The sequence below is a fragment of the Ursus arctos genome, unplaced genomic scaffold, assembly GCF_023065955.2.
Source record: "Ursus arctos isolate Adak ecotype North America unplaced genomic scaffold, UrsArc2.0 scaffold_27, whole genome shotgun sequence".
Taxonomy (NCBI): Eukaryota; Metazoa; Chordata; class Mammalia; order Carnivora; family Ursidae; genus Ursus; species Ursus arctos.
In genome coordinates, this window is record NW_026622952.1 from 3,575,716 (window position 1) to 3,591,217 (window position 15,502).

General features: G+C 39.5%; 1 protein-coding gene across 1 annotated transcript in view; it reads left to right on the plus strand.

Moving 5' to 3' along the window:
* The first annotated feature begins 222 nt into the window (after nucleotides 1–222).
* The window catches only part of ZMAT4 (zinc finger matrin-type 4), a 274,740-nt gene continuing 259,460 nt past the window's right edge, over nucleotides 223–15,502 (plus strand). Inside the window, exon 1 of the mRNA XM_048226301.2 lies at nucleotides 223–324. Within this exon, the coding sequence (XP_048082258.1) occupies nucleotides 223–324 (102 nt within the window). The remainder of the gene's footprint in view (nucleotides 325–15,502) is intronic.

Here is a 15,502-nt window from a genome sequence, read left to right on the forward strand (position 1 = left end):
AGGGTACCAGCAATTCTATTGGGCACTTATGAGAAAATTATACACTCTGCACTTACCGTGGTTAACTGACATGGTATCACCTATGGTGTAGGGAGGTCTCCCCCACTGCTCCCATCATGGGGTCTGCCACTGTGCTCCTGGCTTTTTCTCACAGTTAATGTCCTGCATAAACTTCAAAGCAGTGGACTCATTTCTCTTTTCTGTTGATTCTCCTTTAGCCTGATGAAGTCCTCCGATATCGATCAGGATTTATTTACAGACAGTTACTGCAAGGTGTGCAGTGCACAACTGATATCTGAGTCTCAGCGCGTGGCTCATTACGAGGTAAGGAGAGCTTTTCCCACTCGGTATTTTCAGGGAATGTGGACTGTGGTTGTGGGACTTGAGTACAGCTCCTTTTGGTCTCGGGGCAGGTTTTAAGAGCCACAGGGCTTGAGCTGGGACAAATGTGCATGTGTAGGGTTGGGACTGAGGCTTAGGGACATCAGTCTCGGCTCTGGCTGCTTCTCGGATTCCTTTTTTTTTTTTTTTTTTTTTTTGGTAGCTCAGGTCCTGGAGACTCAGTGGGCTTTCTCTACTTGTTAAATCTGTCATTGCTCATCCCTGAAGTTCCTTTCAGGGACACAGGGCAGAATGCATTAGTGCCAGCTTCCCTTTCCTTCTATGACCCTGAAGATAAGCTCAGAGGCCTTTTGTTAATCACTGTCTGGAGAGAGGGCAGCATCAGTGAATCAGCACCAAACTCCTTCCACGTGATGGCCACTGCCCTAAATGTGTTTATCAGCATAAAGACTTCACCTGTAAAGTTATAACAAAGTTTTAAAATCCAAATACTCTTAAAGGACCTAATTTGGTGGCTTTGGCTCTTTAGGATGGATGAACAAATAAATGACTGTCTTTCAATCTTCTATTGAGAAGAGAATAAGAGAAGAGAGGCTGGCCAATGTCTGGGGAGGGAACAAGGTGCTTGCCCTGGAGACAGCGGGAAGCTGGGGAGCCCCCAGACACTGAGTGTTGCCCAGGGCATATTCGCTTTTAGAAAGAACATATACCAGTGGGAACATGAGTTTTCAAGTGTAATAACTTGTGAGTAATTTTAGATTGAAGGGCTTAGCCAGCAATTTTCTTTTTGTCTGACAAGTCTGACAAATGCCAGTTGTCACTGTCACTCACCAGGCTCCTCTGAGCCTCCAGTTCCTCTGTGCCCAAGGAAGAAAACAATATTAACATGCACACATACACACCCCAAAACAATAAACTGACCCTGTGTACATCTCAGGATTTTGTGTGGACCAAATGAGACCTATTGAAATAGTATTTGTTAAAATAAATTGGAAGCTGTAAAGTGTACCACAGCACTCACAATTATATTGCTTTTCATTATTAACTCCATTGCAGCAATATTCTGATGAAGGTAAATAAAACTTGCTCTTCTGAGAAAACTTTTAAAAATCAGAACCTCTGAAAAAAGTTAGCGTATTCTTTTGTCAGCAGGCAATCAAGTGTTAGAAATAAATGTGAACTTGAAAGGATGATCTCAAATGGAAGATATCCATGTTTTGAAGTTAAGAACTTTCTAATTTCTGTGTATATTGCTTTGTAAACACACATGGTTTTATTAATACGATTTTCCCAGTTCAGAAAAATCAGGGGATTTGTTCCTGCTCCCACATTGTATAGCTTCCTATTAGCCCTTTATGTTCTCCCTTTATTAGACTTTTTATGTTCATTTTTAATCATCTTACTAGATTCTTGAGGACAGAAACAGAGTTTTATTCATTTGATCTTCCATAATTCCTGGAACAGTGCCTGCACATCCCAGATGCACACTTAGCATCTGTTTACAAAAATATCCTGGTGGCACAGTCCAGCGCTGCTTTATTGTTACCTGAGCTAGAAAAGTAATGTCAGAAAATTGAAAAAAAAATTTTAGAGAAAAAGATCTTAGCTGCTCAATTCAGGGTTTAGTTATTTGAACTCAAGCTTTTCTGTTAACCACTCTGCATCCTTGCCGTGACACAATTTAATTGTTTAGACGATGTGTTACTATTTGTTGCATGTAGCATAGATGAGGTAGAGAAAAGAAAGCAATTACAATAGATCTGCAATTAACAGTGTTACACATCATCAAAACAACATTAAATGCATTGCCATTAAGCATGGATGGGGACCCTGAATGATGCTTCACTCCCTGTTTCCGGGCAGAGGTGGGGCACTTCTTTCAGAGACAAACAGCACGTGTACTCTTTCTGCAAAGCAGCTAGGGATGTGAACAGCACTCATGCCTCATGAGATCTCTGGTCTTCTAGCTTCAGTCAGGAGTCTTCCCCAATCACTTCATCTCTAAGAGGATGGCTTCCATCAAGCGATTTTGAAGGCCATTTGAGAACTGGTAATCTGATCTATTCATTTGCCCCTCCTTCCATGTACACTCTCTTTGCTAAAATTGCATGAAGAGTGGGTATCTATGGGTCTGAAATCTTACTCAATTCATTGAAAATGTTGTCACACTGAGTCTCAATGCTCTATCACTGATGGATTGTTTTAACTTGATTTTACTCAACTAGAAAATTTTCCCAGCTTCCCTATGGGGAAAATCAAAAAGAACCCGCTGTGTACTTTCTGCATGTCCTCCACTATTACTGTTAGTTATTGCAGGGGATTCTGAAGCTGTGTGAGAAATCATCTCTGCCTCCAAGAAGCTCATAAACTTTGTTGGGAGGAAAAGTCATGGGTAGTTCAGTGTGGTATAAATACATATGTGATACTGAGAACGTGATCTGTAGAGTTCTGCTGCCCGCTCCTAAGGAGCTGCTGATCCGATGTGATATAAACAGAGTGTTAATTCTTCTGCCCATTTGACTTTCTGATATCTGCTACGTCATGCTGTTAACTTTTTAGATCTTTTCATATTCCAGATTCTAAAGAGTGAGTCACCACCAAGAGCTATTATGGTCAAGAAAGATTTGTTGGGAATATCACGAATTATCTAGCCCTTCATGGATGGGTTAAGTTGAGAGTTGCTGGAATGAGGTCTTGGTATCTCGAAGGAGCAATGCAGAAGCTGGGTTGGCATGAGGGAGGATTTGTGTTAGGGAAAGGAGGTGCACAGTAGTATATTAGGAGTAGTGTGGCGTCAGAATGTAAAGGAAAGGGGACTTTGTATTCTTGTGTGGCTGTTAAGCACTTGGGAACTTAACAGTATAATTGAACATTTCTGAGTGACAGTCCATTGGTGGTGGTCAAGGTGTATTGTTGGAAAAAGAACAGCCTTCATATGACTTTTGCTATGAGACGTGTGTGCCAGTTCTTTGAAGTAAAAGAGAGAAACAGAACAGATGGGTTAATGCTTAATAGCTGTATGCTCCATTTAAAAGGCTGAACCTTTGTATAGGAGGACAGAAAAACCTAATATATGTCTAATGGACCAAACTCTTCAATGCTGTATTTTTAAAATCTCTTTTTGCATATGAAATCCTGAAGTGGAAAAATGGGAAATACAAAGACATTATTATTTTTCTTACTTGCTAAGCATTAATAACATGTTAATGTTTTGGTGGAAAATATAATTAGATGTTGTCTCTGCTCACTGAGTCAATAGAACAAGTAGGCACAGACACAGAAGGGAAGGGAAAGCTTTCACATGGGCCTTTCAACATGCCTGGCTATTATAGAGGTTAGAAATAGTTTCCAAGTGAGGCCACTTGAGTAGTTTCTTGTAGTTTTAAGTGACTAAAGAATCATTTTTCTGCAAAAGGAGAGTTGCTTACATGAGTGAAGGAGTGGTTTCCTGGCATTGTAGGAAAAAGAGGATTTGTATAGGGAACGCCACGAGAAATGAAACCAAAAGGACAGAGATGTGTTTTTTGTTGTTGTTGTTGTTTTTTTTGTCTTTTGTTTTTGTTTGTTTGTTTTTTTTAAGTAAAGCTGAAGGAAAAATATGAATGAGTGATCTAGAAGGAAAGAGAGAACTCTTGTCAGGCAGACCCAATGAAGTCAGACATAAATGTGCAAGTCCCTACAGCTTGCCCCTTCCTGTGAATGCTAATATCCCTTGTGTTGCTGTGCCATGTATATAATTAATTGTTCCTTACAAAATCAGTGGCTCAGGTGTCCTGGCACCTTCAAACAAGATTGTAAGGTTCCTGAGGGTAGGCAAGATTCATGCACTGAGTTTCTTCAATTATTTCTACAGCACCCACCCTAGAGTTTGTCCCATGGTCTTGTGCTTGTAGGCTGTAGGTTGATGAAGAGGCTGTGGTTGGGGACTGGAGGAGGGAAACAATGGGTCACATTGAATGGAAGCATCGATGGGTATACCAGAGGAGGTACTGGTACACTTTGGGAGTCAATCTGTACTCAGGAGCTGGCCTCAAGGTATAGGCGATGGTTTCGTAGTTATAGGAAAGACAATTCTCTAAACTGATGAAAAACCCTTCAAACATTTCTGAATCTTGAAGTAATGTCAGTCCTGATAAGTGAACCCCCATTAAGCCACTCAAGAGTGGCGGAGTCCAGGATTGTTCTCTAGTCAGGGACACAACAGGCACATAGGACCTACAGAGGCATGCTGAAATGGATGTTTCCTGTTTCTCTTGTTTTGATCGTCTTCCAGTAGAACTTTGGCCTTCCCTAGCTTCTGCTTAATCCAGGGGACTAGCCAAAGGACAATCTTCTGGTCTCTGTAAGTCAGGTAGTAGATGGGATGTAAATGCTTTGTGGTTAGACACCATGAGGTGAAATTTGAGGTTCCTAATATGTGCTGATTAAAGCAGCATGCTTTTCTATACTACCATTGCCTTTAAGGATTTTTCTCCCTTCATCTCTCATACCTTCTCAACTTTGCTTTTCCTTTTTCTTTTTTCTAATTGTCCGAGTATGTATGCAGGCTGCAGCTATATTCCATGTTTGAGAGCTGTTGGTCAATGTCATGTTAGGTTTCTGCAGCCCATCAATCCTACCAGGTACTATACTAACTGCACTTGAGCTCTGTCAGGGCTCACTGGGTCAACAGCCATCCTGGACATTGCAGGTGATATGCTCCTGGAGATGCAAATGCTAATTGGATGAGGACAATGAAAGATCTTTATATCAAGCTTCCTGTGGAGATGCTTTTTTGCACTGTACATTGAGAATCATTGTTTCAGTCTCTCCAAATCTCTTACAGTCATGACATGCTTAATTTCTCCCAGATGCTGTTAATACAATTATTGGCTCATTTGCTGAGGCTAAAGCTATTCTTGTTACCCTCTGTAATGTCAGAGGACTTCAACCTATTCCCCATTGTCTACTAGTCTTTACCTCTATTTCTTGACCATTTCATTGAAGACTCTTGAGATTCTGTAAAATTTCTAACTATTCTTATATTTTTCTGTTGTTTTATTCCAGCAAGTCCAGTCGTTTTATCTTTTATCAATTATCACTAGTCAAAATAGTTCACTGGAACACCAAATGAATGGTTAACAAAGAGTCTACAATGAAGAAAACAATAGTAGGCTGAGCACTCTGGGCAATACACACATTGGCTAAGAACCACCGTCAGATGGTGTGTGCTTAATGCTCATTAGTTGAGGGTAGGTAGGGTATGCTCTGTAGCATGAGTTCTCATTTCCTTAGAGCATATGACATCACTCAGGGGATTTTAGGAACCAGGCTGCATTCCACTGGCTAGAACTCAATCACATGGTCCCACCTAGCTGTAGGAGAGGTTGGGAAAAATAATTTATATGTGCGGGAAAATGAAATGGGTTCAACAAACACATAAGATCATCTCTGCCACAGTCTATCCCTCTGTTCACCAAAAGTCCATTCCATTTTTCTTTTAACACATAGAGTACATGTCCCTTCTCCATGGGAACACCCTTACGCCTTACCCTCAGCTCAAATTTCAGGGTCTCCAGGAAGGGAGTGGGTCTCTCCATGGGATGTGGATGTGATTCTTCTTGGTCCCACAGCTTGTGAGCAAAACAGAAATGTTAATTACCTCTCCTCTTCCTCCTTTAGAGTGGTGATGACAATGGTAATATTTCTTATTCAGAAAAATGAGAAAAAGAAGACAGAGAGTAATCACTGGCCCATAGCAAAGTTGGCATCCTTCAGGGCAGGCATTAGGAAGTCCCTCTTTTCAGAGAGTGGGGGAAGTTCCCCAAATAGATTCAGATCTTCCTCTGTGAGAGGGACTTTCTTCTTCATTTTTCTTAATGAGCCCTGGTTCTGCCCTCCACAGTTCTTCCATGTCCATCGTCCTTGCCACATCTGAAATGGATTTTGGGTCCTACACCTTCCTTGGGGACTGCCAGCATTCATAGCCCACTTCCTTCCTGAGACTGATTTAAGGCATATAGAATATTCAAAACTTTTCTAATTCAAAATAATAATTGCTTTGGTGATACAATTCTCTCAGTGATATAGAAGGCTTCTGATTTGCTTTTTTTCAGAAGTCTTCATTGGTTGTCACCATGTAATTCTTTCTCTAGACACAATTTCAAGGCTACTTGTTTATTTTACTGCTTCCTCATTTCTGTGTCTCTTTCTGTTTTTCAGTTTAATGGTGGCCATCTTAAGGTTATCTAAAAGTAAGTGGAAAGATTACATTCTTAATCCAGTTTTTGCCAAAGTCCTGAGTCACAATATGCAACTGAGAAGTCTCACTTGGTCTTCAACATATAATGTCTTTTCCTATGACATCCTTCATCACTTTTTGTTACTGGAAGCAATTAGCAAATGACTTTTCTAACTAGTTCCCAAATTTCTGGAATAACTCTTCTTTTTTCTTTCTTTCTTTCTCTCTTTCTTTCTTTCTTTCTTTCTTTCTTTCTTTCTTTCTTTCTTTCACTTCTATTTGCTTATGTGCTGGTTACACATTACAGTTCTTAGAATTTTTTGATTCTTTTGTAAAAAAACCTGACCAACAATCAGTAACAGACAATTAGTAGCTGACAACACATACCAAGTGTTCTGTTTTTCCATTCTCTTATGGTTCTTTTAGAACTATAACTATCTCCTAGCATAGAATCATCTAGTTCCCCTAGAACAATAAGCTCAATGGGCAGGTGGTCTACCTTCCCTGTTATTGTAGTCAATAGTTTTGCCAGTGTTTTGCCACTGTATAACCTGGAGCTGCTGTTTTGTACCCTCCCTACTTACCATCCATCTAAGCTAAGTCAATGTCAAACATTTAAGTTTTTTGTTATGGAAGAACCTCTATTTCTATGTTGGACAAGGTAGGCTACACGTAGTAATAAACAAAGTAAAAATTATTTATTACTCACATTATAGCCCACTGTGGGTTTCCAGAGGGGATTTTGTACCTCATAATCATTTAAGACTCAAGCTAATAGAGGCTCTACCATCTTTGCTCCTGATATTGCCCTATCAAAATCCAACTGGCACCTGGGAAACTGTGATGGGCAATATGGGTGATTTGTGTAGGACATTTTGTGGGGCCAGGCCTGGAAGAGGCATCATGTTCACACACATTCCATGAGCCAGAACTCCATTGTGTCTTCTTCTGACTGTATGAGAGACTGGGAAATGGGCTTAGCTATGTGCCCAGGAGGAAAATGGAACCAGTTTGGTGAGCACATAGCATTGTCTCTGTGTATTATATGTGTATGGTACTACAGGCCACATGGCGATTAGGACTTTCTTTGGGTATTTTAGTGATGAAATGGAGGTGGAGAAGAAAGGGAAAGAGAGGAAAGCCCGTGAATCCCAAAGGGAGTGGGCTTGGCAAAGAAACAATTCTGGAAATCAAGTGTCTGGGGGCTGCCATGAAGACGATGCCTATTCATTACAGTGGTCTGTAGGAAACTGAAGCAAACGTGTTGTTTGTCTAAAAGACAAGGGAATAATATGCTATCAAATTAGGATTTTCTCTCCAATTCCTCTGACTTAATTGGTCAAGCACAGAGGTTTTCCAGTTGGAATTTGGGGCCTGTGTAGTGAGGGGCATGAGTGACATGTAGGATTTTCCCTCCACTCCACCTTTTTGGGCTTAGGCAACTGGTCCCCTAGGCCCTGAACTCTGTGGCCCTCAGGCATCAAATGGTCTGCCCTTTCCACACTCTGGTGGTCTGGGAGCAACCTCTGCAGGGGTCCAATTGTGCACCAAGGCTGAGGGCACATATGTGGTATCTCAGTGTCTTTTAAAGATGGATGTTTAAGAGAAATTTCCATGTGCTCTCCCTTGTAGGAAAGGTCATTCATCTGCTGAGAGCTAGCTTATTATTGGCAGTCGACTCTTTGATCTTGTTTACTGCTTTGCTTTTGCCACCAAATTCATGGCCGTGTCCAGCAACTAGACAAGGTTCTACATAGAATTTTACTGTACTCAATTTATCTCTGGATACCGTTATTTTCCCTGTTTTATTTTAAATCTGTGTCCCTCAATTATTTATTTTATCCTTTTGCACTAGCTGTAGATGTAACTTGATCTGTTACAGTCTTTGACGAAAATAGTGGGGTATAAATATATAAATATTTAATCTTTTTACTTTAGCATTTTGTTCCTTTTTTGAAGCGGCAGTAAATTCACGTGATTCAAAATTCAAGAAGCATGAAAGAGTGTGTATGTGAAAAGTCTCTCACCTATTCCTCAGCTCCCCAGTTATTCTTCTCAGATGACAACAGTGTGATAATTTTCTTTGAAGTATTCTATGCATATAGATGCAACTTAATTTTTCCTTTGAAATATTTTCTGCAGATGGTGACATGCTAGACCCTCCATTTTTTATTTGTTTTAATTGTGGCATAGATCTCCTTATATAAATATAATTCGTAAAGAAATATTTACTGAATTGACTGATAACTCCTTGGTAGCACTGATATAACCGGTAGAAAAAAAAAGAATCTCTCCCTGTGAACACTCATTGAGTGAGGCAGGTGTCTGTTGATTTTCGGATCCCAGCCTGTGCTGGTTGGTTATTGACAGTGACAATTTTTCTTCCAGCTTTCCATTACCAGCATTCATTTGAAAACATATGCATTCCTGACCTCCTCATAGTAAGCCATCTGGGCTTGTTGATTTTTTTTTTTTTAAAGATATTAGCAGACAGAGGATTCTTAAAGGCTAATGACCTGAGTCAGTGGGCTTGAGTGTTGATTTAAGCCATGTGTCTTTGTCTACATTTCTTCTGATAGTGGGAGAAGGTGTTGAGGACAGCATGCTTTCCTCCTCTGTGATTTGAAAATTTAATTAGTTTCTTTAGGCTTTTTCTAATATGACTTAATTTTGGGAAGAGTTTTTCTAACTTTGAATTCCATCCCTTTTTCTGAGGGTCATATAAAGACATAAACGTACCTCATTGGGAAATACCCATGCCACCTCTGAATTGCTTCTTCCTGTGCCCACTGCTCCTGTCTCCTTGCTCAATCTTTCAGGTATCCTTGGTATCTGGGAGGCCACCACTATGCCAGCTACTAAAAAGGCTTTTACGTCCACTCTCTACTGATTCAAATATAGAAACAGTCCTTCCTTCACCTTGAAAAATCTACAGGCAGTTTGAAAGTTTTTAGATTTTACTAAGAAAATAGGAAAAATAGAACAAAACTCTTTTCTATCTGCTACCAATCTTCCTTCTCTGGGCTTCTAGAGAACCCGTTCTGGCCTTGCAATCACAAACTTTGCCTCTGACCTGGAATGTTGCCTTGCCTTCTGATCCAAGAAATCCTGGTCATTTCATGTTTTCATTAATTCTTTGTAGCTATTGACTTACTGCAAGTAAGTCTATCTTCTGGAGACTAAGCTTCTCCAGGTTCTGCCTGAACAATGCCTCTTATCTAATTCCCCAGTGTTCTACGGCCCTAAAGCCAGCCCCCATGTTTAACCTAGGAATCCTTTGGGATGCTGTCATTTGCTTTAAAGCCCGAAAGCGATGTCTTCATCTTTTTCCCCTTCATGGAAACGTTCATGCTCCCTTTTGGTTCACCTGCTAAACTCTCTGTTTTCTATCCGTGGAGTAAATTCACTCTCAGCTTATTGTCAGAGCAGGCAAAACAGGGCGGAGTTATAAAAAGAGCTTCTGGTGTACTCCAACGTCAGAAGGCCTGTGTTGTAAGTATAATCTTAATGAAGTCACTTAACCCTTCTAAATTTTAGCTCCTTCTTCTGTAACATGAGAAGATTTAGAGCCTTCTTTCGTTTTATCCCCACTCTTCACACCCATCCCCACAGGTAACAATTTTATTAGGTTTGACGTGTTCTTAATTTGTGTATGTTCTTTAAAATATGTATTGCTTTGTGGGCATGTATACTTTTATTTCAGATATTTATTTATTTATTTGTATTTCAGATTAGCTTTAGATTTACAGAAGAGTTGCAAAAACAGTATGGAGTATTTCTGTATACCCTAACCCAGTTTCCCCTATTATTAACATCTTGCATTACTATGGCATATTTGTCACAGCTAATGAACCAATATTGATACATTATTATTATTATTAATTATTATTATATAACATACATTGTAAAGTGTGACGTCCGTACTTTATTTAGACTTCCCTAGTTTTTTTTTTTTTTAAGATTTTATTTATTTATCCGACAGAAATAGAGACAGCCAGCCAGAGAGGGAACACAAGCAGGGGGAGTGAGAGAGGAAGAAGCAGGCTCATAGTGGAGGAGCCTGATATGGGGCTCGATCCCAGAACGCCGGGATCACGCCCTGAGCCAAAGGCAGACGCTTAACCGCTGTGCCACCCAGGCGCCCCTAGACTTCCCTAGTTTTTAACCAACTGTTCCTTTCCTGTTCCAGGATCCCATGCAGGATTGCACATTACATTTAGACATCATGTCTCCTTAGGCTCCCGTAGACTGACATATTCTCAGACTTTCCTTGTTTTTGATGGCCTCGGTAACTTTGAGGACTACCAGTCAGGCATTTAGTTGAATGATCCTCAGTGGAGATTTTCTGATATTTTTCTCATGATCAGTCTGGGGTTCTGCGTTCTTGGTGAGGAAGATCTCAGAGGTAAAGTGCCATTCTCACCCCACATATTAAGTATTATCAACATGACTTACCACTGTTAATGTTCACCTTGATCTTCTAGCTCAAGGTAGTGTTTGTCAGGTTAATCTACTGTACATTTACTCCTTTTCTCCCTTTCTGTAGTGTGCTTTTTGGAAAGAAGTCATTATGCACAGTGTAGGCATGTATTTTTAATGTATACAAATGGCATCGTGATGTGAATCTCATCCTTATCTTGTTATTTCAGTCAGCAGCATGTTTCTAGGAACCATTCATGTTCCTACACGATGTCGAATGCCTTGCTCCTGACTGCTGTGCAACATTCCATGTATCATATTTTGCTTTCCCATTCCTTCAAGGATGGATACTTAGGTTGCTTCCGGTGCCCCACTCACCTGCTCACCCAAGCAACACTGTGACAAACATCCTTAAACAAGTTTCCTAAAGAACCTGTGTGGGACTTTATGTGACATGGGTATATAGGCAAGCGTGGAATTAGTGCACAGAAGCCGTGTTATTACTTATTTATCTAAGCCTTGCTTCGTAGCGAGGTGCCGCATAAGGGATCCCATATCCACATCTCTGTCAGTAATTGGCTTTGTTCAGCTTTCTCACTTTTTTCTAATCTGCTTGATATTTGATATCTTGTGATTTTAAATTGCCTTTCTCTAATAATTATGAAATCTGAACAACTTTTTAGTTGTTTACTTATTAGTCCTTTTGTTTTCCTTTATTTGATGATTTCTGTTTATACCTTGTGTCAATTTTTCTATTGGTATTCTAGTACTTTTCTGTTTGATTTCCTTATATATTCCTTATTGGATTTAGGCATTACAAATATCTTCTGTTTGGTCATCTTATTAAAAGTATTCATGATGCCCTTTGTTAATTTTGTTTGTTAAGCTTGTCCATTTTTATGTGATTAAATTAACAAACTTTTTGCCTTACACCTTAAGAAGTTCTTCCCATTGATAGAACACAAAAACATTAAATATACTAGCTTCTATTAATTTGACACTTCTATTTTTTATATTCATGTCTTTAAACCTATTTGGAGTTTGCGTTTATATATTGTGTAGGCACGAATACACTTTGATTTTCCTGTGTGTAGTCCACCAGTTTTCCTACCACCATCTACATCCCCTTCTTTCCCATAATTTTTGTATGTTAATTTTCTTCAGGTACTTGACCCCAAATCAAACCCTTCTGTACTGTTCCATAGTCCTATTTATCTTCATCTGGGCCAGTGCATGCTGTACTTAATTACCAACCTTGGGAATTATGTTGTAATATCTGAGAGTGTCCAGTCGTATCTCTTTCCTCTTCTACTGCACAGTTGACTTAGCTATTTATGCAGTGTGCAATTTTGTTGTTCATATAAATGCTTGAACAAATTCACATGTTCAGTTGAAATTTGTATTGGAATTCCATCAGATTTTAGAATTAACTTGAAGAGAATTGATATCTTTATAGTATCGGGTCATATTGAAACAGGGATATCTATGCACTTACTCCATTTTAAGCCAATTTCTACATTAAAATTTCAGAAAAATGTAGCATATAACACATGAGCACATATATAATTGTTGTGTAATTTAGTTCTTAATAATATATGTATTCTCTTCCATTCTTTTCTTTTGCTAAGATTTAATCATTGCTCTTCAGCTAAACTGTAATCATGTTGAAGACAAGCGCCATGATTTTAATTTCTTTTTTTTTTTTTTTCTTCACTGTATTTCAACCTAGTGGGGGCATAATGAATACCAGGGGCTTTTTTTGGTTTTGGTTTTGGTTTCGCTTTATTTTTCACATTGTTGCCTCTTTTCCTCTGTCTTTACTGGTTTGCTTGCCCCTTCCATCTGCCTCCCCTGGGTGAAAATGCCTAATGCGGCTGTGTAACAGTAGCTCACACCTACCTCCATTTATCGAGTGAGGCTAAGCACTTTTTTTGCAGTGTGGTCCATTTCCTCTGGGGATGAGCAATGTAACTTAAAACTCTGCTGTGTCAATAAGTCAAGGTGAGTTTTCAGCTTTATACAACCGCATTCCCGACCATTAGAAAGATGTTAACATTTATTGCCGAGCTGTCTCTTAAATACCCTGTGATAAAAAGCCAAAATATGCTATCTTTTTTTTTCCAATTTCACCCTTAAGCTGCATTTTCATTACCACATTTTCTTTGTAAAGTGCTATAACATTCTTTATTGAAATTTTTACTGTTTCAGGTGATCCCATAATAGTCTCCTTTGATCTAAAGGAAAAAAAAAGTTTTATTTTCTTGAAAGAAAAGAAGGTGTCATAGTGGGTCCTTTTTATTTTGCTAGTGACATGACTAACCCCTACCCTTTTGGCTACTGCTGCCTTGTGTCTGCTTTTCAATCTATATAATTATGATGATGCAGAGACATGATTTGACCCATACCTTATCCAAATGCATATAATAATAAGCTCTATGATAATGAGGTTTTCCCGGTTTAAAAGCTGTTTTAGTCTGATTGTGTCACGAGGCAAGGAATTAAGTCACTTTGCTTTGGGACTGTGTGTAGCAAGACCACGTTTGGAAGAAATAATTACAAATCTGCTGCTGAATGAGTTGAGGCCGCTGAAAGAAGCATGAGATCCCTTGGCCCTAGTACTTGAAGAACACAAATGTCTTTGGGATGGCTTGACATGCCTGAGATAAGACCCTGGTGGTGATATTTATGGTCTAATCAATATTCTGATTCAGTTAAGGAGAAAACAAAGTTTTGAAGTTAATCTGATGTCACTGGGTCTTTATGGCGTTTAGACTTTTTCATGAAATGTTTTCTGATTACAGGAATATGAAGGAATGTTTACTACACGAGCACCTTAAAAGACCAAAGTGTGTTTGCTCAGAAAAACAATCTTAGAGCTAAAATATTAATGTGGCAGAAATACGCATTGCCTTTTTAATAAAAAATAAAGAGTGGTGCTGGGTCATAAGGTCCAGGGCTATCCCCTAAATCTTTGAAAGACATGGACCACCTGCAGTAAAACCTGTTCACTCCATTCAGCCTTGTAGGACTGACTCCGGGATTTAGAAGGGTCTCGTCCTGCCCTCTGGGGATGCTCGTTTGGGAAACTGCAAGTCTCTGCAGCTTGTTTTTGTGACAGTGGTGTACAGAAGGACACACTGGTTGATGGGCTTATATTTAGGTCAGCCAAGTAGTACAGGATTCTGAGAGGTGGGTGACTTGCAGCTATTTCTGAACATTTTTTTCCAAGTTAGGAGCGTAATGATGAACACCCGTGATGTTTGCCTGCATTTATTCTCCCAACATATTTTTAAAACATCTACACTCTGTAAATACACCATAATGGATTCCATTTGCCTCCTCCATGGGGATCCCTAGTTGAAAAAGACAAAGATATTGCACTTATTTCGGGTAGGGAGTTAAGGCAGGAGCAGAAATGACAGCCATACAAATGAGAAGGGGGTGAGCAGCCTGAGAGGAGCATACATATGTGTTATTCATCACAGAGATTTACGGTGACTTGGCTAGAAAGAAAATGAATTTGACTTATTCTTCTCTATTTAATGAAATGTGAAAATAAAAAGAGCTGCCTGAGTCTTGTCTGTAGACTAGATATGTGTTATAATGTATTTAATAATTAAAAAGGGGAAATGTGATTGCTTCACATACAGAACAAAGCTCTGATTATGGCAGCATGTCTCTAAAAATTAAGGCTGCTCAAGGTCCCACTTCAGGAAATCTTGCTTTTTTTTACTTGGACTTTTGTTCTGTGTGTAATCATAAGGAAGTACATATCCATGTCTTCAGGAAATAGTCATTTCTAATGCCTGAGTCAAAAAGAAAGAAAAGAGGGGCACCTGGGTGGCTCAGTCATTAAGCATCTGCCTTCAGCTCAGGGCGTGATCCTGGCGTTCTGGGATCGAGCCCCGCATTGGGCTCCTCTGCTGGGAGCCTGCTTCTTCCTCTCCCACTCCCCTTGCTTGTGTTCCCTCTCTCACTGGCTGTCTCTCTCTCTGTCAAATAAATAAATAAAATCTTTAAAAAAAATAAAAAATAAAAAAATAAAAATTCACTGCGTCTTGATAATTCTCTAAAAAAAAAAAGAAAGAAAAGAAAACAGAAAAAAAGAAGAGGAAACAAAGCAAAACACTACAGTGATCCTCAGTGTTTTGGTTCCCTAGAATTTTAGGAGTTTGTAGTTCTAAGAACTGTCCATGTGTAAGACATATGGAATGGGGTTTTCAAACTGGGCACAGGCATGGTAATCTTGACACTTTGCGTATTCTTTTGGTCTTAATTTTTTTGTTTGTTTTTGTGTTTTTAGAGTGGTGGGGGAGGGGCACAGGAAGAGGGAGAGAGAGAATCTGAAACAGGCTCCACACCCAGCACAGAGCGTGACAGGGGGCTTGATCTCATGACCCTGAGATCATGACCTGAGCTGAAATCAAGAGCCCAACTCTTGACTGACTGAGCCATGCAGGTGCCCCTAGACTTCAAAACTTTTAATAGTAATTTTGAATGCATATATTGGACCAAATATAA